The 27163-nt window shown below is 40.2% G+C and overlaps 1 protein-coding gene across 3 annotated transcripts; it reads left to right on the plus strand.

Moving 5' to 3' along the window:
• Positions 1 to 1002: 1002 nt before the first annotated feature.
• Positions 1003 to 27163, plus strand: PLEKHB2 (pleckstrin homology domain containing B2). 3 transcript variants are annotated; one of them, XM_058188546.1, is made up of 9 exons: positions 1003 to 1132; positions 2018 to 2191; positions 4899 to 4944; positions 9088 to 9240; positions 16552 to 16654; positions 19517 to 19556; positions 23149 to 23238; positions 23945 to 24047; positions 25247 to 27163. In XM_058188546.1, the coding sequence occupies exons 3-9, from the start codon at positions 4908 to 4910 to the stop codon at positions 25381 to 25383; spliced, it is 663 nt and encodes a 220-aa protein (XP_058044529.1). In that variant the 5' UTR covers positions 1003 to 1132; positions 2018 to 2191; positions 4899 to 4907; the 3' UTR covers positions 25384 to 27163. The 3 variants fall into 3 exon arrangements, with proteins under 3 accessions (XP_058044529.1, XP_058044528.1, XP_058044530.1); XM_058188545.1 differs by lacking the exon at positions 2018 to 2191 and having other exon boundaries at positions 1006 to 1132; XM_058188547.1 differs by lacking the exons at positions 1003 to 1132; positions 2018 to 2191 and adding an exon at positions 1206 to 1312.

Here is a 27163-nt window from a genome sequence, read left to right on the forward strand (position 1 = left end):
AAGAAATAGCATTTTGTTCCTCCACCTATTGATGTTAATACAATTTTGTAGCAACTGGGAATCATGTTCTCCTTGAGGGCTGTTTCTACAGATGCTATTTTAATGGAGATTGCTATTTGAGTGCTTTTTTGTGTGATATACTAATATTTTAATTATTGCCCAATTTCATATTTTGTACACACTCATTGATCTGTATAGTTGTGCTTTTATACATCTTAGGACCTCAATATTTACAAACATATTCAAACAACAGCAGACTGTTAAATCACTGCATATTATGCTTAGCACTCTCACTTTCTCTTATATGATTCTACGAATTTTTAATATACTGCCTTTGATTGTAACAGGGCTGTAGAAGTATTTTCTCCAACACTCATTGCTATCAAAAGAAGCTGTTTATGTGAACATTTTACATCTTCCTTATTTTTATAATTTACAATTAATGCTTCATAATATTACTTTTTCCCCCAATACATATTTCTGCCACTCATTACATTAACAAAAGAGAGCACTACAGATCTGAGTTCACTTTAAGCATTCTTCATTTTGGGGAGTTAGCCCATGATGGTAGTGCTACATATAGTCTCCTGGCACAATCCCTTAGCAGATAATTGTTATAATCTCTTTTCGCATAGTTTGTTCCACTTCAGTTGAGATAGAATAAAGGTTTGGCAGGGAACTGTTGCAGATCAGTATTTCTCAAATTTGGCAATTTCAAGATGTATGGACTTCTGCTCCCAGAATTTCCCATTGATGCTGATTGGGAATTCTGAGAGTTGTAAGTCCACAGATTTTAAAGTTGCTGAGTTTGAGAAATTGTGTAGACGGTTCCACATATATCTCCCAATACAGACGTATCCTGTGTTATTACAACATGATAATACTATATTGCACAATTAAATAACGGCGCGTGTGTTACCTTCCTTCCCTTGCTTTGGGAAACTACAATTCCCACCTACAGTTATGAGCATGTGCAGATGTATTAAGTGACGCAAACGATCACAGGACGCATCTGACAAGAGAGGCCTGGGCGTTGGGAGGCGGTGCTGTGGAAGCTTTTCCATTTCTCGGCAACAGGAAGAACGAAAGCCGGAATTCTAAGGAGTTGTGCGCTCTTTGTAAAGTGTAACAGGTCAGTGAAGTCTTTTTTGCCCCTTCTTCTCGTTGATGGGGAATATTTGGTTCTATGGGTTCCAGCAAAGGGGCAAAAAGAATGGCTCCAGGGGCAACTTTTTAGGGCTTGAAGTTTAGCTGCGCTGGAGGTCGTGTTTTTCCAGACAGACAACCGAGCGACGGCAGTGCTGCGCTTTGTGTGAGTCCTTAGTAGCGGAGGGGGAGGACAGAAAGAAAACCGTACTACCGGGGTGGGGTGGGAGGGCGGCTGGCTGCAACTTGTCTAAAGGAAGCAGAGACAAATCCAAAGAGGTCACGCCATTGCGTTTTGTAATCCTTCGAGCTTGTAACGAGTTCATGGAGTCTGAATCACTTATTTATATTTTTCCCCATCTTAATGTCGGAGAAAAGAAGGCTGTGTAGTTTTAAATCAGAAAAGGGAAGATAGTTTAAAGGCATTTTCAGCGTAGCCTTTTTAGGAGAGGGAAAGGAGGGATTGTAGGTTTTAAAACCATCTTTCATCCGTATAGAATTTCAAACTCTTAAGGGGAAGTAATTTCTGAATTGCCGCAGAAGGTAATTCAAGACTGTAATGATGAGCTGATTTGTTTCTTAAGAACTGCGCAATATAAACAAACATCCTGGGCTGTCATAGAAAAAAAGTGCTTGCTTAAGTTTTTGCTTGATGTTACTGTCATGTCCAAGGTTTAAAAATCCTGCTGTAAGACAAAAGAAAAGAGCCGGGAGTTGCTTGTTTTTAAAGGATGCTGTCACTTCCTTTGTGCTTTGCCCTTAAGAAAGAGTACAGAACCGTGAGATGTAAGATTCTTTTTTATAAATCTGATGAAACGAAGATTAGGAAATTATTACTATCTACAAAAATACATGTGATCTTTTTTTCCAGATACATTGATTGATGTATTGATTTCCATTATCACTAGTCAACATATTAGGATGGCTTTATAGTTACATTGTATGCTGTCTTTTATTAGACAGTAAATAAATTTTGATTAATAATAGTTGGTGATAATTATATTTGTGATCCTGAAACATCTGGAAGAAGCAAGCCTGAAATAAAGTAATTATGAAATTAATCATTTAACATTCAAGGGGCTGATAGAAAGTTAGCATTTGTTTCTAGTAAAGTGATTTATTTTCAATAGTGCAGTTTCCATCTCAAATAGATACAAATGTATTGTCTCAGCTTTCATGGGTCCATACAGTAATTTAGAAATAATCATTGTTAGGATGATTATATATTCAATTTACCTAGATATAATTTTTAATCCACTAAAATGAAACCTGTAATGTCTGTCATTTTTTTATGAGTTAAAGTTTAACAGAGTGGTCAATATGCTGGTATCGATAGCTGAAAGAACTTCCAAGAATATTACTATTCTAAATCTTGTTTTAAAGAGCTTATGCCAGTAATATGGAACATGATTCAATTGTAGGGAAAACCTTTTACAGGGAATATACTAGAGATGTGCAACTTCTTGAAAGGGGTATTTAAAATGCAAATTAGCTTTTTCATGCTACTTGTGTTTCCCAACACAATAAATGTGGAGATAATTGGGAAGAGCTTCCGAAGCAGCTGTGAGAATCTGGACAAAAACCAACCAAACAAATCCTGTTCTATTAGCTTGAGAAAAATTGCATTGGGAGTTTCTTGCACATTTACTGATGAGAATTTTTCAGATTGCAGATGTAATTTTACATTAGCAAATACAGGTGTAGTTTACCTTTTTTCTACTTATTTCTTGAGCTTTTGCTGCTTATCAGTTGAATTTGCCCTTACAGCAGGGACAGCATTGTTTTTAACAAATATATCCCTTGGCTGAATGAAAAATTGAGGATGGTTGAAAAGGGGAATAATAAAATCTACCCAATCCCACCTCTGCATTAACCATAGAATTAAGCCTGATATAACTTTTTAAAAGTTGTTTTAAAGCCAGTTTGGTGTAGTGATTAAGACCCCAAATAGAAAGTAGGAGACTGGCCTCTAGTTACATCTTAGGCCGGGGGAGTCAAACTTGTGGCGTCACGTGATGTATCGGGACTTTTTCCCCCTTTGCTAAACCAGGCGGGGCCAGCACGTGACAAATCTGGCCCGCAGGCCACAAATTTGACACCCCTGCCTTAGGCACAAAGTGAGCTGGGGGACATTTGGCCAATGACTCCCTCTCAAACTTAGGAAGCAAGCAAATGGCAAATCACTTTTGAAAAACTTTGGCAAGAAAACTGTAGGAACTAACCCAAGCAATTGCCAGGAGTTAAAAACCAACTTGAAGGCACACATATGCATGCGCACATGCACGTGTGTGTATACACACACACACACACACACACACACACACACACACATAATCATGGAGGTAGCAGCAGTGGGTCTTGGATTAGTCCATGGTTTGAAGACCTTGTTTTTTCTCAGCTGGGAAATTTGGCATATTTATTAGTTTACAAGTTGATTTCAATTTTTAAATTGATTTCAGTTTCTAAATTGATTTCAGAAATTTGAACATAGGTTAAATTTCTAAAATACACACGGATTAAATCAACTTGCATATATAGGTAATTGATTAATATATTTCTATCACAGTTTTAATTTACAATTTTAAAAAATTCATTGTCTTGGAATTATAACATTAAGTAACATCTAGGCTAGTTTGGTCTGCCATATCCAGGTGGTGCTTGGCAAGTCAGTTATAGTGCAGGTTCTTTAGCTGTTCTGTTTAAATAATTAACAGGAAATAATGGAAAGAAAGACAGGTGCACATACATTCAGCATTTTTGTTAAATCTTGCTTATGATTTTCCTAAGTTTAGAATATTAAAAATTTTAATTGCTTATTTCTCAGGAACAGAAAAGTCCTTCATACTGTATGAAACTTTACTTTCTTAAATGAAATACCCTCCTAATAAAAATGTCCTGAAAACATTTAAGGGATTGTAGGGATCCTTAGAAGTTATTGACAGTTCAGTTTATTTACAGTTAAAATTATGGACAAGAACCAGTTTGATCTAGTGATTAAGACACCAGGTTAGAAACCAGGAGATACTCAGTTCTCATCCTGCGATAGTCGTGAAAGGTGGCTGGTAGACTTTGGTCCAGTCACTTTCTCTCAGCCCAACCCACCTCATAGGGTTGTTGTTTTGGGGAAATAGGAGGAGGAAGAAATATGGTTATTGGTTATGTTGCTGCCTTGAGTTATTTATAAAAAAAACATGGTGGAATAAAAATAAGTAATAAATGGCCAAAATAATATCAATTATTTATTCTTTTAACCTATCACCACCAAGAGAGAAGAATGTATCTTATATCAACTTTCATGAATTTGGCATCCTTTAGATACCGTGTTTCCCCGAAAATAAGACTCTGTTCTTATATTTTTTTGAACCCTGAAATAAGCACTTGGTCTTATTTTTGAAGAGGTCTTATTATTTTGGGGCGCGTGGAGCAAGACTGGGATCCTCTTGCCATCTTTACCTGATTTCCAGCTCTGTCTCCCTAACCCCAATCAGAGGAAATGGCGGGGACCGGCTGCGTATGTAAATATTTTCGGGGAGGGCTTATTTTTGGGAGGGCTTATTTTTGGGAAGGGCTTATTTTAGCGCATGTGCTTAAAAGCCCGATTGGGGTTACTATTTTTGGGGAAACAGGGTATGTTAATAACTTCCAGAGTTAGGATTACCTTTGAGAATTGTTATATTGATTCATCTTTTCATTACTGCTATGTTTTGCTATATCTCAGAAGTCCGAGTCTTATCAAATTCTTTTTGCTCTAGAGATTGGTGATGGCGTTGGTGAAAAGTGGATGGTTGCTCCGACAAAGTAAGTAATAGATTCCATTACCCATTTTTTGCTTTGGGGCCAAATAGCTTGGTATTAAGAGATAATGATAATGAGATAATGATAATGATAACTTCACATTATTTGTTTTAAAAAGTCTGCATTCTCCATGCAAGGACTCTCCCTCCTCCTCCTTTTCTTCCAATCTGGAGCTTCCCTTCCATCAGTAAGATGTTTTTTTCTCCCCACAAGAAAATTTACAATGGTGATGGTAGTGGGGAAGAACACTCATAGTGGGGAGAAAGGGATTAAATAGCTATTTCCAGCAGAGAGACCCACAGATATGCAGAACTATAACTCCTATGTAAATGAAGACTCTTTATCATCCAGGCTTTTGGCTTCATTTATATTTGCAATACATTTTGGGGAGAAAGCCCTGCAGTTGGTATGGCCAGAGTTAGTACATCCCAATGACCCTCTTCCCAACTTACATTTTTCATTTTGCCTGAACAAGTTACTTGGATGAGTAACAAAATGTCTCAGTTCTAATAAACTTTGGTCCAGTTGCCATGATTTAATCTTTTAAGCTTACAACTCCTATGATTTCCAATTGGGAAATGGTTGGGAATTCTGGAGATGTGGACAACATAGTAGGAGAATATGGATTAGATATATCCTTCCAAAGTAGTGCTGCTTGGATTCAAAAAGTGCTGCTTGGTAATAGTCTTGGTGGCTGCATGGACTAAGACAGAAAATGTCAGGTAAGCTAATAATGAATTTCTTAGTTTATTTTAGTTCTTACTTGATCCATACTTTGGTTCCTCCATCTTTCAGAAAAGTGTGTGAAAAAAGCTTCATGTTTGCAATAATTGCCATCATTAAAATGAAAGTATTGTACTAAGACCATTTTGGCCACACAGTTATTATAGAGATGTCTATCTCCTTCACTGGTTAGAGGAGAAAACTTAATTGCTGGCCTTGATAAATGGTTTGTCAGAATGAGTCAGCTAGTTCTTAGGAAGAGTCAGGAAATATTTCCTGGCATCCAAGCTGTATCTTAAAAATATAAAAGTAACTTAGGAGTTAGGAGACCCAGACCTTGCAGCATTTGGTTCCTACATATCTGATTGGATGATTATGGGAAGTTCACTTTATTCTTTTTTTTTTTTGTGAAAAGAATCTTTTTTATTTTTAAACAACATAAAAACGTAACACCATCTTCAATTGTAAATACAAACAGTGTGTTGGTTGGTTACAAATCTTTTGTGCTTTTCACCATATTCATAATTTGTAGTTTACCTAATTTCACATTTTATCAATCTGGGTATATATCCAAATATTTTTATCCTCATTGATCATTTACTTAACTATGGCTATTTCTTCCCTCACTTCATACAAAATGTTCTAAAAATTTTAGTTAGCTTATATTGTATCATTTATTTCATCATCCTGAATCAATCCCATAATAATATATCTTTATATTTTGTATATTTCCACAATTCTTGTATTGTAAAGACCTCTACCAAACTTCATTACCATATTTTTTTAATCTAGCCATTGATAAAATAAGTCCCATATCTTATAATATTGTTTATCTTCCTGTTCTCTAATTTCAAATGGCAATTTGCTCATTTCAGCACATTCCATTATTTTCTTAATAATTTCATCCTGTGTTGGTATTTTCTCATCTTTCCAGTTTTTAGCAAATACAATTCTAGCCGCTGTTACTACATTCACAATCAAGTATCTCAATTCTCTATTATATGTTTCAGGTATAATCCCCAATAAGAATACCTCTGGTTTAAAGTCTATATGCTTTTTTATCATTTTTTCCAGCCACGTGTGGATTTTAGTCCAATATCTTTTAGCTTTTACGCACGTCCACCACATATGGTAATATGAGCCTGGTATCTGATGACATTTCCGACATTTTTCGGATTATTCTTGAACATTCTGACTATTCTCGTTGGGGGTAGATGCCACCTGTAAAACATCTTATACAAATTCTCTTTATATGCTGTTGACATTGTCATTTTATAGTTTTGCAACCACAGTTTTTGCCATTTCTCTAAATCAATCCCATGTCCAAAATTTTTCCCCCAAGCAATCATTGTTTCTTTAACTTCTTGTTCTTCCAATTTAACCTCTAATCCGTATAATTTTTTAATTACATTTTCATCAGTACCTATTAAAATTTTTATTTCAGTTAGTCAAATTATTATAAAAAACTTCTGTCTTAAAATCTTTATCCTATCTAGAATGTATTTGCAAGTAAGTAAACCAATTCATCTTTATACCTTGTACTTCTAGTTCTTGCATAGATTTAAATTCACCCTTTTCATTCAATAATTCACTATATCTGGAAGTTCACTTGATTCTTGTTTCACAATAGCTGATATTCAGAGGAATCCTCAGCCTTCTCGGGGATCCTGAAGATAATTTAAGGTGTAGGGGTATTTTTTAATAGCCAGAGATAGCCTCATCTTCCATGAGCATTTTTAATCATCTTTTAAAGATTACAAGATTAATGGCTTATTACCATTCCTATATCCTGAGGTAATGAATTCTTGAACTTTTTTCAAAGGGAAAATGCATTTTTTTCTTAAAGCATTGTAGAATGTTCAAATCTATTAGTCATTTTAGTTACTTCAGTGAAACAAATAATAGAATAATGGAATAATAGAGGGATCTTTGGAGGTCTTCTAGTCTAGCTCCCTGCCTAGACAGAGGGCCCTCGCCAGTGAAGGCGAATCTTTTAGAGACCGAGTGCCCAAAACCCACTTATTTATTACAAAGTGCCAACATGGCAATTTAACCTGAGTATTGAGGTTTTACTACCTAAAGTAATGAAAACAAGGCAGAGTTCAGCTAATTGTTCTAAGAAAAACATGATAAATGCACTTTTAAGCCCCTTCATTTTTTTCTGCTTTTGAAATATTACATTTAGCAACAATAAAAAAGAAAAACTTCTGTAATATCATTTCTCTTTCCTTCCGTCTCTCTTTCTCTCTCTCTGTCTTTCCTCCCTCTTCTTTCCCTTCCTCCCTCTCTCTTTCTCTTTCTGTCTCTCTGTCTCTCTCTCTTCCCCATCTCTCTTTCTGCCTCTTTCTGTTTCCCTCCCTCTCTCTCTTTCTCTCCCTTCCCCCTCTTTCTTTCTTTCCCTCCCTCTCTCTTTCTTCCCTCTCTTTCTCTCCTTCCCCTCTTCTTTCTTTCCCTCCCTCTCTCTTTCTTCCCTCTCTCTTTCCCTCCCCTCGCTTTCTCTCTGTTTCTTTTTCTCTCTCTCTTTCCCTCCCTCCCTCCCTTTCTCTTTCTCTCTCTCTCTTTCCCTCCCTCTCTCTTCCCCCCTCTCTTCCCCCCCCTTTCTCTCTCTCTCTCTGAGCCCAGGAGCAGTGCGCTGAAGCTCAACTGGGAGGTGGGGCATCCCAACGCAGGCAGCTCTGCAGGAAAAGCAACTGATGGGATGTTAGTTGCTTTTTTTTTCTGAGCCGAGATGATGCAGGGTCGCATTGAGGCTCCGTGTCGTAATGGGCTTCAGAAGAAGGAGACTTCGTCTCCCCAATTGTGAAGCGCGCGAATGAAAATGTTCACTCAATCAATTCTACTTTGCTAGATCTTTTTCTTTCGCGAGAAGTAGGAATTGATTGAGTGAATTTTTTTTTAGTCTCACAAACTTTTGTTTCCCTGCAAACTATGGCGGGAAACGCGATGGAGCTCGTCTGGGGTGACAATGTGCATGTCCATAGAGGGCTCTGCTCTACCATTTCAGACAAATAGTCTCTTCTTAAAAATCTTCATTGGTGGAGCACCCAGAACTTCTGGAGGCAAGCCATTCCATTGATGAATTGTTCTAATTGTTAGAAAATTTCTCCTTAGTTACATGTTGGAGTTCCATCTGATACTTCTTATCCTGCCCTGGGGGGCTTTGGGAAATACATTGACCCCCTTTTCTTTGTGACAGTCCCTTAAATATTGAACCACTGCTGTCATGTTACTCCTAGTCCTTCTCTTTGTTAAAGTAAACATACCCAGTTCTTCTGACTTGAGATTTTTTACTTATTTATTTTATGACTGGGTCACTGGATGGCTTAAAAGGCGTCGGAACCCTGACAGAATAGTTACAAGTCAGGTTTGCATATTTCTCACTTGTCTTCACCTTCCATGATTATTCTATATGTATTTCTTTAGGTACTATATTACGACGCTGGAAGAAAAATTGGTTTGATTTGTGGTCTGATGGCCATTTATTGTTTTATGATGACCAGCATAGGCATGATCTAGAAGATAGAGTTCACATGAAAATTGACTGTATCAATATCAGAGGGGGAAATGAATGCCGAGGTGAGTATGTGCTTTTTATATTACTTTCCATTTCCCTTCACATGCCTATGTCTGCTTTTCCCCATATATATATATATGGCATTGAGTGTGTGTGTGTGTATGTGTGTGTGTGTGTGTATGTATGTATGTATGTATGTATCTATGTATATCTAAAAGACCTTATGTACCTGTAATAGTATTAATGGTATAGGTTTAAAATTAACTAATTAATTAATTAAAACTAAAATGTTGAATGCAGAAAAAATGTTTTAAATGGCTGTCAGTGGTGGCTATTTTTATTTATTTATTTTATTTATTTAATTTGATTTTTATACCGCCCTTCTCCCGAAGGACTCAGGGCGGTGCACAGGCAAAATAAAACAACAATACAAATATACACAATTTAAATACCCTTAAAAAACTTATTCAAAATTAGCCTGATATTAAAAATCATCATCAATTAAAACCCCATTTAAAATTGGTAAAATTCCCTTTTAAAATCCAATTAAGCCAGCCCCGCGCGAATAAAAAGATGGGTCTTCAGTTCGCGACGAAATGTCCGAAGGTCAGGTATTTGACGTAAACCAGGGGGAAGCTCGTTCCAGAGAGTGGGAGCCCCCACAGAGAAGGCCCTTCCCCTGGGGGCCGCCAGCCGACATTGTTTGGCGGACGGCACCCTGAGAAGTCCCTCTCTATGGGAGCGTACGGGTCGGTGGGAGGCATGTGGTAGCAGCAGGCGGTCCCGTAAGTACCCAGGTCCTAAGCCATGGGCGCTTTAAAGGTCGTAACCAACACCTTAAAGTGCACTCGAAGGCCACAGGCAGCCAGTGCAGTCTGCGCAGGAGGCGGTGTTACATGGGAGCTACGGTAGCTCCTCTATCACCAGCGCAGCTGCATTCTGGACTAACTGAAGCCTCCGAGTGCACTTCAAGGAGCCCCATGTAGAGAGCATTACAGTAATCCAAGCGAGAGGTAACGAGGCATGAGTGACTGTGCATAAGGCATCCCGATCAAGGAAGGCGCAACTGCGGACCAGGCGAACCTGGTAGAAGGCCCTCCTGGAGCGGCCGTCAAATGATCTTCAAGCGACAGCCGATCATCCAGGAGGACGCCTAAGTTGCGCACCCTATCCTTTGGGGCCAATAACTGCGCCTCCGACAGCCAGCTGCGGCTGCAGCTGACTGAATCGGGATGCCGGCATCCACAGCCACTCCGTCTTGGAGGATTAAGCTTGAGCCTGTTTCTCCCCATCCAGACCCGTCGGCTTCCAAACACCGGGACAGCACTTCAACAACTTCATTGGGGTGGCCGGGGTGGAAAAATACAGCTGAGTATCATCAGCGTACTGCTGGTATCTCACCCGAAACCACTGATGATCTCACCCAACGGCTTCATGTAGATGTTGAACAACAGGGCGAGAGAATCGACCCCTGCGGGACCCCACAAGTGAGGCCCCTCGCGGTCGACCTCTGCCCCCGTCAACACCGTCTGCGTCCGGTCGGAGAGATAGGAGGAGAACCACCGATATACGGTGCCTCCCACTCCCAATCCCCAGCCGCGCAGCAAGATACCATGGTCGATGGTATCGAACGCCGAGAGGTCTAATAAGACCAGGGCAGAGGAATAACCCCTGTCCCTGGCCCTCCAGAGATCATCCACCAATGCGACCAAAGCTGTCTCCGTGCTGTATCCGCCGGAAGCCGGACTGGAACGGATCTAGATAGACATCTTCATCCAGGTATTGGGGTAGCTGTCGCCACGGCATTTCTACAACCTTCGCAACAAAGCGAAGGTTGGAGACTGGACGATAATTACCCAAAATAGCTGGGTCCAGGGAGGGCTTCTTAAGGAGGGGTCTCACCACCGCCTCTTTCAAGGCGGCAGGGAAAACCCCTTCCAATAAAGAAGCGTTGATAATCCTCTGGAGCCAGCCTCGTGTCACCGCCTGAGTGGCCAGTACCAGCCAGGAAGGGCACGGGTCCAGTAAACATGTCGTGCCGTGCAGCCCCCCCAACAACCTGTCGACGCCCTCGGGAGCCACAGGGTCAAACTCATCCCAAATGGACTCAACAAGACGTGCCTCCTCTCCCTCGCTTGGATCATCCCAATTTCGGTCCAGACCGTCCCTCAGCTGAGCGATTTTATCGTATAGATAACCGCTAAACTCCTCGGCTTGTCCCTGCAACGGGTCATCCGCACCTCCTGATGTAGGAGAGGCGGGTCACCCAAACAGGGCGGCCGGGCGGTTTCCTCCCGACGCAATGAGGGTGGAGGCGTAGAAACGCCTCGCTTCCCTCATTGCCACTAGGTAGGTCCTAGAATAGGACCTAACTAGTGTCCGATCAGCTTCGGAGCGACTGGACCTCCAGGTGCTCTCCAGGCGTCTTCTCTGGCGTTTCATCTCCCTCAGCCCCTCGGAGTACCAAGGGGCCGGACGAGATCTCCGCCGGGCCAGAGGGCGGAAAGGCACGGCACGGTCCAAGGGGCCCGCCGCGCCTGTTCCCAGGCCGTGACCAGTTCCTCAGTCGTGCCGTGGGCCAGTTCCTCAGGGAATGGCCCAGGCTCGAGCAGGAACCCCTCGGGGCCCATCAGGCGCCTGGGACGGAACCACCGTATAGGTTCCGCCCCCCTGCGGTGGTGAATGGCGGTTCGGAAGTCTAGGCGAAGGAGAAAATGATCCGACCATGACATTGGTTCTGTTACTAAGTCATCTAACACCAGATCATTAAGCCACTGCCCAGAGATATAAATCAGATCCAGCGTGCCTCCCCCCGAGTGCGTAGGGCCATCATTTACTCGAATCAGGTCCAAGGCCGTCATGGAAGCCTGGAACTCCCGAGCTGCCGTCGATGACAAGCCAACTGATGGCAGGTTAAAATCCCCCATGACTATAAGTCTGGGGGTTTCGACCGCCACAGCAGCGAGTACCTCCAACAGCTCAGGCAGGGCTGTGGTCACGTAGCAAGGAGCCAGGTACGCGATCACCAAGCCCAACTGATTCCTATAGCCCCATCGCACATAGAGGGATTCACAGCCGGCAATCTGAGGAACAGTGGTCTCCCTCGGCTCTAGATCCTCCCTAATGATAACCACCACCCCCCCACCCCTACCTTGGTCCCTCGGCTGATGGAATGCTCGGAAACCTGGCGGGCACATCTCGACAAGGGGGACCCCCCCCCTGGGCCCAACCAGGTTTCCGTAATACCCATAAGGTCCGCGGACTCCCCCTGAATAAGATCACAAATCAGGGGGGCCTTATTTACCACGGACCGAGCATTACATAGCATCAGCCGAAGGTCCAAGCTCTGAGGATCATGGCCACCCGGGGAACGGGTCGGGACTGAGGGGCCGGAGCACGCGATCGCTCTCAAACATCGAACGCGTGCTCCCTCAACACGATACGGCCCCTCCCCCCCGCCATATCTGCCTCTCCCACTTACCGTACAGATTGAGTAACCCTCTAAACCTGGAACGTCCTCCCCCCCTGCCTTCAGACAAGATGGAATAGTGTCGCGAACTAGCACAGGGGCTGGATCCCTCCCCGGCGGGTTTTGTCCCCCACCCGCCAAATCCCTCCCCCCCCTTAAAAGACCCTTATTTAAAAAACTATTTAAAAAACCCCACAACTTCTTCTTAGCCGCATGCCACCTCTCTGGGTCCCCAGGCCCTTCGTTAAGGTAGGCCCCTGGTAGTTTGGGGGGCCATTCCTGCGAGGCGGGGGAACCTCGCAGTTGTCGTAGTTCGGCGAATGAGTATCTCATGGGAAATAGTCCATTAACAGCGACAAGATGTCCATTCCTGACCGGCGAAGATGTTCTAGTCGTACCTGTAGATCGTCAAACCCGGTGTTAGGCATATTACTGGCCACTCGGGCAGAGATATTAATCATAGTCCGTAGAAAGTCCAAATGGGTCCAGAGACAACCAGGGCTTGGCATAATAGCCTCCCCTTGGTTGTTTCCTCGGCTACAAAGATGGAAAAGTCAGTAGCCGGGATAGTATCCCTTGGGTTCCCGGCAGCATACCATCATGGGACAAACCCGTGAGGCATGCTAATCAGGACGAAATTATGTCACCAGTACCGTCAGTGCCGTCATTGCCGTCCAACACAGTGCCGCTGTTGTACCTAACCAGGCCAAGCCACCTCTCAGTCGGCGATGGAAAACACGACCTAAGATGTAAGCCTAAGATGTAAGCCGTAGATAAAATTACGGCATTCTAGGCAGGCCATGGTAAAAGTCAGCAGTGGGGGGGAAGAATATTCCGGGCCATGTTCCGGGCCATGAAGTGAGAAGAGAAGGGTAGGGGGAGGGGCAATAATCATGCCCGTGCAGGCCCCACTCCAGCCACCGATGTTACCTGCGGTCCAACACCCAAGACTCAGCATACCGCATACCAGCATACTGCCGTCGATGGTTGGGCCGCTCCCCAGCCGATTGATTACATCGTCGGCCGAAACGGCCGACAAACAGCTGAGTCAGGCTGGGCGTCTTCTCGCCCCCCCCAACATGGCCGCCGCCGTCCGCTGCTATAGAGGACCTCGGCTCCGTACTCAGCAGCCGAGAGCTCAATGAGGCCCAAAGACCTCGCTCTCGGCTGCCGGAAGGATCGCATACCCGGAGCCGAGGACCAGGCAGCCTGGCAGCCCATAGAACGGTATTGCGGCCTGAGGACTCTCAGCCGCCGTCTCCGCGGAGTCTCAGAGCGCCGCCATAACGCGCATGCGCAGAAGAAAACTGTGTGTGAGAGCACACAGAATAATAGTCCTTATTGATTCAGTGGGAGTTATTCCTTATGAAGACTTGGATAGGATTTTAGTGTTCTAATAATTGACTTGTGGGCAGTGATAAAGAGTCCCTTTATTTATCTGATGGAATTTGTATACCTGTCTTTGATTAGTTGGTTTTTATTTCTCAAGAGAAGACAGGATGTTTGAAGTTTCAGCTTGTATATTTCATAACTAAAGCAATATATGTCATGAACATTAAAGCAATTGTTTTGCCCACTTTAGTTTATTTCGTTCATATGATGTGGATGATGACTCTCCAACTCTTTGCTGTCTCCTGCTTAAAAGAGTTGAAAAACTGCATGGTGTATTTACTTAGACAAGAAAAAAATAAGGAATATATGAAATGCAGGAGATAGAACAGACTTGCTTTCTGCTATTGCAGAGGATAGGACTAGAACCGATGAGTGGAAATTGCGTACTGGCAAATTTCAGATACATCTGAGGAAGTGACACGCTCTAATTCCAACTCTGTCAGATCCTGGGGAAATGTTGAGGATTCTGCAGTTAAAGTTGAACACATTTGGAAGATGGCTAGACTGGGAAGGGCTTGTCTAGATAACTCCTCCCTTGTGATTTTGGAAAATATTTTGAATCAATATGGTTGTCCATATTGTGTCTTAAGTTCAGATGTTTTATTTTATTTACGATTTTTAAAATACCAAATTTTCTTTTGTACTATGAGCTTCCATTTTGCATTCTGTCAGGGGAGATATTTCTTTTTTATTAGGGAAGCAACATTGTGTGTGTGTGAGTGTGTGTGAATCTCGGCCTGGAGGGAATCCCAGCTCCTTTTGCCAAGATTCCTCCTACCCTCTCCCCCCCCCCCTTGCAAGCAGCTCTTCAAGAGTGAATGAACTGCCTGCCAAGGGAGAAGGAGAAGTGCTGCAGAAGTGGAGGGTAGATCCCAAGATCTGAGCTATGTTCCTGCAACCCTTTGGAGGAGTGCTCTTCTGAACTGAGAACTGAATTTGACAGGCAGCACTTTCACTCTGTAAGCTTAGTGATCTGGGAGATTGCTTAATGACTGCAATTGACAGTGCTGGAACTGTGGTCATTTAGCAAAGCAGTCATGTGGGAATCTTGGTTAACAACTGCTTCACTGGTTCCATTTGTGGTTGCAAATCGAGGACTACCTGTATCAAGCAAACAAATTGTACATATTTCTCAGGCATGACTTCCGGATTTTGCTTTGGCTAGTGAAAGATACATAACTTGAAAAAACAAGTATTTCCCCCATTTTAATTGTCAAGTGCCAGGAGAACCAGGAGATCCAGAAAGTTCAATGGCAAATAGAAATTAGTGGGAGATGAGAATAGAAGGAATTTAAGGTGAGTGGGGCTTAAGTTCTTGTGGGCGCAAAGGGACTCATGACTGATGATGTGTTTGATCCCCTCCCTTGGACTCAGCCTGGTCATCTCCTACATTAATCCTTGGTTTGCTTATAATAGCTTGATTGATATATGAAAAGTACATATTATTGACACTATTGATTGAGTATTGTCAGGTGATCTACAAATGTATTTTAAAACATTTTAATCTTTATTAAAATTGGAAATGGCAGCTACTTAACTTCCAACAATGCAGCATCTTTCCTCTTCTTTCTATTTATTAGAAAAATTAGGCAGACAAAAAGTTAGCACTGAAAATGGATGACAAAAAACCCTCACACGTTTAGAAACCCTGCCAAAGAAAAGAAGATTATGTATCAACAGATTTTGTTTTCTACAATAACAGATATAGAAACTGCTAGTTTTCAGAAAGAAAATTAAGAAAGCTGGATGAGGAAAAGAATGCAGTACTCAATTACAAATTTCATGTGGCAAATCAATCTTATTTTTCCAAACTTCAAGTACTACTAACATTAGCAGTTTCCGAACTTTTTATAGCTTTATAATTTTATGGACTTAAACTAGAAGATAAGTTGTTTTTATCCTTTCATATATTCCTTTATTTTCTGATCTGGTGCTTTTACAAACATGCATCATTTTACACCTGAACTATTTTCAATCAATCAGAATAGAGCTGGAAAGGAGCTTGGAGATCTTCTAGTCCAACCGATTGCTCAAGCAGGAGACCCTATACAGTTTGAGAAAAGTGGCTGTCCAATCTCTTCTTAAAAACCTCCAGTGATGAAGTGTGTGTGTGTGTGTGTGTGTGTATATATTTGTTTTCTGAGGTTTTCACGGGTGTTTGTATATAGGTCTTTGGTTGTTCGGGTTTTCTCCCGTGTAAAATTGGAAGTGTCTTGGCGACGTTTCGACGAAGTCTCATTTGTCATTTCAGGCTTCAGCTTCATGCTTTGCTTTGCTTCGTGCTTCGCTTTGCTCCCAGAAGCACGAAGCTGAAGCCTGAAGATGATGAATGAGACTTCGTCGAAACGTTGCCAAGACACTTCCAATTTTACGCGGGAGAAAACCCGAATAACCAAAGACCGACCTACATACATACATACATACATACATACATACATACATACATACATACATATTTATATATATGGTAACTTTTCATCACAAGGTGTAAAAGCATCTCTATTTTGGACAGGTTTTCATCCTCCGGAGGGCAAAGCTAAAGACTGCTTGCTGCAGATAATTTGCCGTGATGGGAAGGTGCTCAATCTCTGTGCAGAAAGTACCGATGATTGCTTGTGAGTTTTTAATGATTTGCCTCTTCTGCTTTGATTCAAATATAGGAGTTTAGTAACTTTCATAATGGAAGTAGTTCATATTTGCATAATACCTTTTGGTGTAATCTGTATACATATATGAATTAGGTAAAAAAGTAACAATTTTACCAATTGCAAAATCTTGGTCTCTTTGGATTGCTCTTTTTTATAACCTCCAAATTCTTTATTTTTTATCTTTCCTGTATCTGTCCTTGTTTCTTCTTATCAGCAACTAAGTATACTTGTACATAATTTTAAAAATGTATTACTGTTCTTCATGCAGATATAGATGTTAATCTTACTTTCCATGACCTTGTTGACTTTATCTGATGACTTGAAATTCAGGAAAGGAACCATGCTAGATTATCCTGAGTATTCAATTGAGTGTATTTGCTTTCTTCTTTCAAGATTAGCATATATTAGCACATTACTGCTAAAACAAACTTAAGTTTCCCTCTGTCCATTAGAATATCACCACATAATTTTTGGTCTTGATATGTTAAAAGCAACTACTGTGAATTAGATTATGTTATGATCCTCTAAATCCTCAAAGTGAATATCAAATCATATGCTGAAAATGTTTTCTCATAGAAACTGTTGGTCACCAGAGTGATGGAATCATTAGGAAAGGATTAACTCCTTTTGAGGTGAAAAGGCAGGCTGCTAAAGAACCCTTCTCCTCCTCTCCCTTTCTAGCTAACACATTTTATATATTCTCAAAAGGCGACAGTGGAAATACTGAGGTCATCCATAGAAACCTTGATCTTAGCTCTAATGTCTTGTGGTACCTAAGGAGCAGACTGACAGCGGCAGTGACAGGTGAACTGAGGTTGCTCTGAGGCATTACTATGAGTGGCATCTCTAACAAAGCAAGCAGCAGTTGTCAGCTCAATTGTGGCTTGGTTCTGTTTCTTTAGGACTGCTCTTAGTCCTGAGGTCCCAATGGATGAAATATATTAAGGGGAAGACTTAAGGGCAACTTGAAGTTTGTGAGGGCTTTTGAGATAAGGGCCTATTTTCAGTGAACTGCTTCTAGTTCTCTGCCACTTCAGGCATTATAGTTTGCTGAGAGCAGCGACACAACCTCTAATATTTATTGTATGTCTCCCAGTCTCTCTCTCTCTGATATATAAACACCCCCTCCTAACACAGACATGAATGAGATAATAGGAAGGACTTCATGCCGTCTTTCTATTTTCATTCTGTTTTCTTTCATTCCTTTCAAGATAATTTCCCCCCATGTTTCATTCTTGAGACTACCAAATAATGAGCTGTTCCATGCTCAGAATTACTAATCATACTGGGTGACATTAGTTTTGTTTTCCTAATATCTAACATTACATAAATGGAAAATGTTTTTCATGAAACTCAGTGGGGAAAATAGTGTGCATTGTCATTAAAGGGTATGAATTTTTCATAATGATAATGGGGGATCTAACCCTTTCCCTTCTAATGCCTTTACAAATCACAAGACATTGTGCTGATAAGTATCTACCCATATTCTTTGGGTGCCACAGAACATGCTTTGTGTGTGAAGAATTTAAGCAGATATTGGAATTTTGACTATTCCAGATAGTGAATTAATCTTCAGTGAGCCACATTCATTACTCTTTTTAAAAAACTGGTTCTTTACTGCACTGCTATCTATTAACACATTACATTGGCCCACTCCGCCAATCGTAGGGAGAGCTCAAGGACATTGAGATGACTCAGGAGAGCAACAAATAATTTGGGCCAGTCTTCCTATAAGCAGCCTTTTGGCCACATAGACTGTCAGAGCATGTTGTACGTTACCCATGCCTACCCTAGAGGATAGTACCATAGTACATTTTCATGTCAGCAGCATTGCTATGATGATCAAGAACTTAGATGTGGTAGCCCTGCTAAGAAGAGACATTAATCTAAACTTATATTTTAGACAGGAAGTGTATCTGTTTTACTTTTTATATGTTGTCCTTAGAGTAGTGGGTAATGGTTTATAAGTATTGCAGTTTATGTGGATTCCTGTGACTGATAACTATTGACTGTTAACTATTCTTTCTTTAAAATCCTTTTTATTAAAGAGTTTAACATATTAAAAGATAAACCAAAATCAGAACAAGAAAATAAAGTAAAAAGAAATGAAATATAAAGTGCAGAAAAGAAAGTGAAAGGGGAAAAAAAGTAAAATATTAAAAATAATATTTAAAGAAGTAATTCCTAATTCCTTGCAACAAGTGCAAGAATACTTAATATATCCCCACCCACATAAAATCACATAGTTAACAATTTTCTATAAGATCTATCATCTGGTGACCAAAGAAAATAAACTTCACAGAACTGTTAAATCTACAATTCATTCTTTAGAGCATGAGGTTTTAATGCACTGGAATAGAGTCACAATGGAGAGTAGAGTAGAGTAGAGTAGAGTAGAGTAGAGTAGAGTAGAGTAGAGTAGAGTAGAGTAGAATTGAATTCTTTATTGGCCAAATGTGATTGGACATACAAGGAATTTGTCTTTGGTGCATATGCTCTCAGTGTATATAAAAGAAAAAAAAAGATATGGACAGTTAACATATATGCTCCTTTCCACTGTGGTTTGATAAACCAGACTCAGATGGTTAAGCCACATCCCTTTACTGATGTCATTATAAACTTTATAATGAATGCCAAACATATCATATACAGTTTCACTTTGAATAGTATTCCATATTCATGCATTGTTATAATATGTAAATAAATCAAATACTTGAATTTTTATTATTAGACCATGGTTTAGTTATAACTAGTAATTGCATACATTATTTGATCTTTGCTAGTGATTTGTTTGCTTTTCATGCTTTACTTAGCTCATGTTTTTTGTAGGGCTTGGAAAATTGCTCTTCAGGATGCTAGAACAAATGAAGTGAGTATTTTTTTGATGTTATTGTTATCTGTGGTGAGAGACTTACCTATTTATTTATTTTGAATATAATTCCACTTCAGTAATATAATTCTAGGCTGCTTACAAGCTTTAGTGTCACTAATACTTTAATAATTGGTAAAAATGTAATAATTTATAAATAAATATGTTTATTATCTTTCCCAAAATGTATATCAGGCCTCAATTTTAATAGCTTTGGTTGGGCAACTACAAGATAAAACATAACAGTACAAAGATAAAAGCAAAAGTTAAACATAACAAATGGCCAAGAAGGCATAAAATCTCCTCGAACAAGATAGTGTTTTATTTGTTTGTGAAATGCAAGCAGGGTTAAGGGGGAGTATTTCAGAGGGTGTGGGGAGCAGTACTGAGAAAATTATCACTTGGTTCTCATTCCAATCGAACCCCATAAAGAGGAGGAACCTTTAACAAGCCTTGTCCAGATGTCTGAAAGATAGGCAGCCTTTTCTTCCAAGACTTTGCTAGCGATATCCTGGAAATGTACCGAGAATCCTTTCAGTAGTAATCAGATTGCTGCATTTGGTATTACTTGGAATGTCTGGGTCACTTCCAATGGCAAGCCACCCTTGGTGATACAGTCAAGTGATGATTAAGATTTGAGCTACTGATACCAGGGCATCCTGGCATAGGTAGGGCATTAAATGGCACACCAACTCATACTGGGTAGAAGCTCTCATGACTGTGGCTTCCACTGATGTTTACAGCACAGTTGCTTTAACTCGGAGTCCAGTAGTATTTCCAGATTGCAGACACCTCCTTTAGGAAGAGCACAATCCCATCAGGAGTAACTTTGGGGACAAACGGTATTGGATTGCTTTGCTGTTTGTTGATGAACAACAACTCTCTCAATTAACTCACTTTTCCATGTGGTGCTGTTGAGAAAGAATTTGCAGAACAGGTTAGCTGTTTGATTAAGTATAAGTCTTTCAAAAGAAACACACTGGGTAATATCTGAACAATGCTAATTGACAATGTGCATTGTGTCTTTGAAGAAAACCAGACTATTGGCAAATTGCTAGGATCAGTGCCACATTTGACATTGCATTTATTGAGTAGCCCAGGGGTCTGCAACCTTAAACACTCAAAGAGCCATTTGGACCCATTTCCCATAGAAAACCGGTAGCCACAAAACCTGGGTGGGCGTGGCCATCTAGATGTCACTCCCTCCCACCCAGTTACATGACACCCCCAGCCATGCCTACCCTGGTTTTGTGGCTCTTGGTATTTTCTTTTCTCTGGGAAACAGGTCTCTCTCTCTCTCACTCTCACTCTCTCTCTCTCTCTCTCATCATAACAACAACAACAACAACAACAACAACAACGAGTTGGAAAGGACCTTGGAGGCCTTCTAGTCCAACCCCCTGCCCAGGCAGGAAAACCCTACACCATCTCTCCCCCTCTCCCTCTCTCTCTCTCTCTCTCGTGTGTGTGTGTGCATGTTCCATCTTGAACCATTTTCAAAAACAGTCGAGGGTTAGGTTTTTTTTGCTGATATTCTTTCTTCTTCTTCGGGTGGTTTTTACCATATGATTTAAATCAAGAATCAGTTCAGGTTCCCAGATAAATGAATCTCTTTTGTCCCCCTGCTGTGGCTTTCTGTCAGCTGAACTCATCACTGGGTGGCCCCGCCCCTCGCCTTCCCCTCCCAGTCACTCTTCACCTGAGAAGGTAAGGGAGACGATGGCAGATGGAGACTCGCTCCACATTCCAGAGCGGGAGTGAAGCAGCCCTTCATTTGGCTCCTCTTCCAGCTCTTGTTGGTGCTGTGCGCAACTCAGTCGCTCGGAGAGTATTAACGACTTTCTCTCTGTCCTGAGACAGTGGCCCAGTCCAGCTGCAGCTGATGCTCTGCATTGTAATCAGCCGCAGTCTGGCCAATGTCTCGGGATGGAGAGAAATCCGTGCATCTCCCCGAGTGACCGAGGTGCGCGCAGCACCGACAAGGGCCAGAAGAAAAGGCAAGTACAGGGCCTCTTCGCTCCCGCTCTGGAATATGGAGTGAGTCTCCATCTGCTGCCGTCACCCTTACCTTCTTAAGAAAGGAGTGATTGGGAGTGCACGGTGCGGGTGGGGCCAGCCAGTGGTGGCATCACCTGACAGGGAGCCACAGCAGAGGGCCCAACCACATGTAGCTCTGGTGCCGTGGATTGCCGACACCCAGAATAGCCCAATCTGAGGGGGAAAAAACCCGAACAGAACATAATAATGATACTTATCACTTTTACCATGTTTGTTACAGATTGTGATTAAAAGGGATTATTTAAATGCAAATAAGAGCAGAATCTGCAACCCAAGTCCCCTATGTATGTATAATAAAATAAGCTTTCAGGGATAAAAGAAAAAGAGAGCATTCCATATATGACCAACTATTTACTTTCCCAAAGTTAAACTGGGAATTTTTTAAAGAAGTATTTTACCTTCCCTTTCCTTTTCATGCTCTAAAACAGAGGTGTCAAACTTGCGTTGTCACAGCGGCATCATTAACTAAACCGGGCATGGGCGTGACTAGCACATCACGCATCTGGCCTGCGGGGCTGCGAGTTTGAAAGCCCTAGTCTAAAATAAACCTTGGGGAATATTCAAGACAGTTAAGCTCATGAATAAATCTGTTCTACCAATTCAAGCGGCTTTGGTGGCTGATGTACTCAAGTTTTGTTGGATTACAAATCCTGTCACTTTGCTGGATAAGGTGGTGGGACCTGTAATCCAGTACACTTGAAAGCAGCACCAGGATTATGCAAGCAAACTTCAGAGTCAGTTGAGTGAGAGGTTTGTAAAATAACTTGTTTTATAAAAAGCCACAATTTGTTTGCAGAAGGGAATAGAGGGAAAGTAATAGCCCCAGGGAGAGCAACATAGCAAGAGCCTTTTTTTAAATAAACAGTGGGTTGTGTAATACTTTAAAAACAAACAAAGGATTCAGTTACTACCTGCACAAAGCCAACAAAAATCAAGTTGTTTTTTAATAACAGAACAATTTTTCAAAACCTGGTGGGACTCCTGATTGCGATTTTATTCTCATTCTTATGGTACTTATCTGAATAGCAGAATGGGCTCTTGAAAATAGCCCACTCTGTGCAGTGCCATTCATTGTGATATTTCTCAACTGCTGAAAAAACCGAGTAATGAAAGACACTTAGAATTTTGAAGTTCTTTTTTTTCTAAGAAGTCTGTTGTGTGGTCATAGGATTAATTTCACTACCACAACTATTGGCCAGCCTAATCTGTGTTCCTACATTACAATGGCATCTCCTATTGTATTCCTCTGGAATTTTGTATGCACTGTTTTCATTTGTCATCTTTCTGATAATAAATAGAAAGCAAAACTGAGACACTTAACTTGTATAATAATGCATAATAGATGTTAAATTATCCAGCTATTAGTTGGAAACATTGTTTTGGGGAAAAAACCCTATCTTTGTCTTTTTCAACAAACACCTTTGTGCAAAAGATGTTAGTTTCTTTGCCTTTCTTAGGTTTGATCTGCTTAGTTACAGTTGTCATTTAATAACATGACCAAACTTTTGCTGTATTTTTATGTTAATATGTCCAGGCTTATGTTGCTTCTGAGGTGATGTATGATGACAATGCGATTTCTTCAGCACCCCCGCCATATACAGCTTACGCAACACCATCACCTGAGGTACATCAAATTAAATGTGTAAATGATTTAAAATGGTAGTAATTGATATGTTTTATATCATCATGCATTAAGCTTACTGACAGGATGTCTAACTTGAAGCAGGACTTTAGAAAGTACTATTTGTTTTTTTCATACAGATGCATTGTGCCCCCACTCCTAATTAAAGCAGAGCCTGTAGCTTCCTAATCCTGGGATCCCACTCTGACAATTCACCCTCCCTTCCCTGTCCATTTGATTATTTTGACTGAAAGCAAGTAAATGCAAAATTAAGGTGTGCAAAGTATTTATCTCAAGTTTATTCTTTGTTTCTGAGGATTAATCTGGTCCCCATTAGATCCTAAAAGCATTCTTAATTAAATTAAATGGAATGGTAGTCTTTGGGTGTGCTAGCCAGTCCTGAAAAAAAAAGAGAGGCATAGATAGCTAATGACAGAGAGAGCATCCTGAGAAGATAGAAGTGGTGCTGGGGAACAGCCTAAACCACAGGTGTCAAACTCAGTCGTGTCACTTGATGTATCGTGACATTTTTTGCCTTGAGGAACTTGGGTGGGCGTGGTCTGTGTGTGACGCATCCGGCCCGCAGGCTGCCAGTTTGACACCCTGGCCTAAACTGTTTGATCTTCTGGTAAATAAGTTTTGTAATTGGTCCTATTCACCCTCACTATTTCTTTCACAAATGCTTTTAACATGACTATAATTTCCTTAGGTTTATGGTTACCCACAATACAATGGTGTATATCCAGGATCTCAGATCATCTACACTTCTAATGGACAGACATATGCTGTACCTTACCAATACCCAAACCAAGGTACTTGTTCTTTTTATTTTTGTCTTGAGTTGATTCAAAGTTTAGAGTCATTTTTAACATACAAATTATGTATAAGCAGTTTTTATGCTACATTAGGGCAAGCAATCCTTTTGCAATCCAAAACTGTAACCCCCTCCTCCTCGCTTGTTTTAAATTAGAGAAGGTTTAGCAAAATAGTTGGATTAGGTCTATTAAGAAGCTTAATATTCCGATTTTAGGGTTATTGGTTTTTTAATGAGCAACTGACTATTGAAATTTGAACCATGTAATGTTGGTGGTGCACCACCAGGCAAGGAATCCTATGTGGCCTAAAGGTTGTCTACTTTTGCCATTTATTAAGAAATGGGGAGAAAATGTAGTGGTATCTCCAACTGGAGTGGAGAGAAGGGTGAAGTAAAGAGACTGGCAAGCTTTGAATTGCTCCAGGGGAGAAAGCAGCTGAGGCCAGACCCTCCCTAAAATTTCTGAAGCCTTTATCTGCTGTTCCCAAGTTAGTCTGGCAAGATTCTTGTAAATAGGCTAGCAACAAGAAGGGAGCAACTCTGTTCAGCTCATGGTGTCGTTCTGGTTCCTTGCACCTGAAAGAAAGTATTTTATTTATCCTATTTTATATCTCATGTGTTTGCACTGAATCAGTAAGTTATTTTGGAAGCAGTTCTATACATACTTATGTGGAAGTAAATGCTACTGAATTTAGTGGACTCATTTATGGGTAGATACTTAGAAGATTGCACTACTGAGTATTCCTGTATGCATCCACTCACAGCAAAATAACTTAGTAATTTTAGAATTAAGTTTTAGTTTTGTAGTTATAGAACTGACTCCATTTGACAGACACATTTAAACAAGATCTATTCTTCCTAAGTATTTTGAAGGATTAGAAATGAGTTAAAGGAAAGCAGTATCTGAATAAACATGCAGTCTTAACTCTTTTACTCATGCTTCTTCATTTACCCTTTTTTGTGCATATCTGAATAAGTTAGAGAACCTTAGGTATGTTCTCTAATGCTCTTTGCTATTAAAGCCAAGATTTTCTAGTTGATATTAATTACAAAACTTATTTTATTACATCATGATAAGGTTTAACCCAGAATGTGTTGAGTGTCCAATTTTATGGAGAGCTAACATTACAGAAATAAACAGAAAAAGAAGAAGTTATTTCAAGTTTAGTTCAATTATGTCTCCTTTTTTTACTTCAGGTTCCTATGGCCCGCTTCCTGCAAACCATGTCATCATTCGAGAACGTTACCGAGATACTGATGGAGATCTGGCATTGGGCATGTTGGCTGGGGCAGCTACAGGAATGGCCCTGGGCTCATTGTTTTGGGTATTTTAGGTTTCCTGTGGAACTTCAAGTTGAAGGAGGTTCTTATTATCTTCTGTGTATAATAATATATATATTAGTAAAGTAGTGTATAGGCATTTCATAAGTTCCTAACAATATGTTGGCTAATGATACACTGGAATTAGTTAATCACATTCTTAATCATCCAGAAAGTTCACTTTAGTTAAGAAAGGTCAAGTAAGTTTGAGCCTATGTAATGATAAACAAGTAGCAGTAATAACAAGTGAAGTATTACTAATAGTGGCTAAACAACAACTGACTTCATTTTACAGTGAAATATTAACAATTCTCTTAAAATTACTTCAACTGCTGCCTCAAAAGGAAGCTCAAGTATCTTTTTTAAACACTCGTCGAAGACAAAAGATAATGACTTTATACACTTTGTGGAGAGAGAAAGAGAACCTCTATGTGTGGATTTAGGCTGTTCTTACATTTCAACAATTAGTAAATATTTGCCATAAAGGCAGATGGAAATATATAAATCCTCCTAGATCACCATAAACACTCCAACGTTTTGTTTTGAAACTATTCCAATCTGTACTTGAAGGAGTTTGATGACCATGCAAATAATGCCAGTGTCATATAAGTTGCTATTTTATTTAGTTGGAAGACTAGCAAAAGCCTGGACATCAACCTCTGGATCTGCTGTGTTGAATTATTAGCATATTATTTAGAACTCTGGGAGTTTGCCATCCCATCCCATCAGAGGGATGTCAAGTAGGGAACAGGGACTACATATTAACACACTCAATTTGAGAATTTTAGCTGTGCCAGAATAAATCAAGTAGCAAAATGATTCAACCTGCATGTGAAAATAATTTGGCTTTGAGTCGTGATAAATAGTAGGAGTTGTTATAGTTCTACTGGGCATGTAAAGCCTTTTTTATATTAGTCTAAATATAGAGAACGGAGCCTAACAAAAACTTTCTTTTTATTGAAAATTAGTTTTAATAATTATATACCTTTCTGGATATTGTAAAAAGGCTAGTCCTTGGTGATTAAGATTGCCATACATCTAAGAGTTTCTGATGAGTTTCGTTTAATACTTTTAACTCACACACAATAGTAGCAGTAAGAACCAGATATTTTTATAAACAGTGCATGCATGTCCTGTTGAAATCTTAAGATCTGCATACAGTTCTTCCAGTTGTCTTTTATTGTTCTTTGTTTTGCAAAGTTGAAACTTTCACAGAAGCAGACTTGGGTGATGCCATATATATAGGCAAGTGCTAATACAGTGTGTGATATTCTGTTGAGTTAGGATAATTAAATCAAAGCTGGGTGATGGCATAAGAAATTTTAATACTGGTTTCTGTAAGCTTTGTATTAAGCATATGCTGTTACTTTTTGCCTTAGGGATATATGCAACAACACAATTTAATGAGAGATATGGGTGTCATCTATCATTGGAAGCTTTCTTTTAAAGAAATGAATAATCTCTCTGCTAAGATATTTTTCTTGTTTCGATGAGTAGATCCAGTCTAGGACATTTCATGTGATCACACTGTAAATTGAAGATAATAAATGTTTCATAAATATATGTATTTAAATAATTTATAAGTTATGTTGGAATATATAAGTTACATTGGAAGCCTTTAAGATATAAGAAACTGATTATATAGTGAAAATTAATACTAGTGTTTGCTCTTTTTATGTAACTTGTCAAGTGCACCTTTTATGTTTCTCATAGATTTCTCCAAATCCCCTATTTCTATCTACTGTATTTGTACTTTGAAAAAAATAAATAAATCTAGTCTTTGAACTGCTACAA

The sequence above is a fragment of the Ahaetulla prasina genome, chromosome 6 (genome assembly GCF_028640845.1).
Source record: "Ahaetulla prasina isolate Xishuangbanna chromosome 6, ASM2864084v1, whole genome shotgun sequence".
Lineage (NCBI taxonomy): Eukaryota > Metazoa > Chordata > Lepidosauria > Squamata > Colubridae > Ahaetulla > Ahaetulla prasina.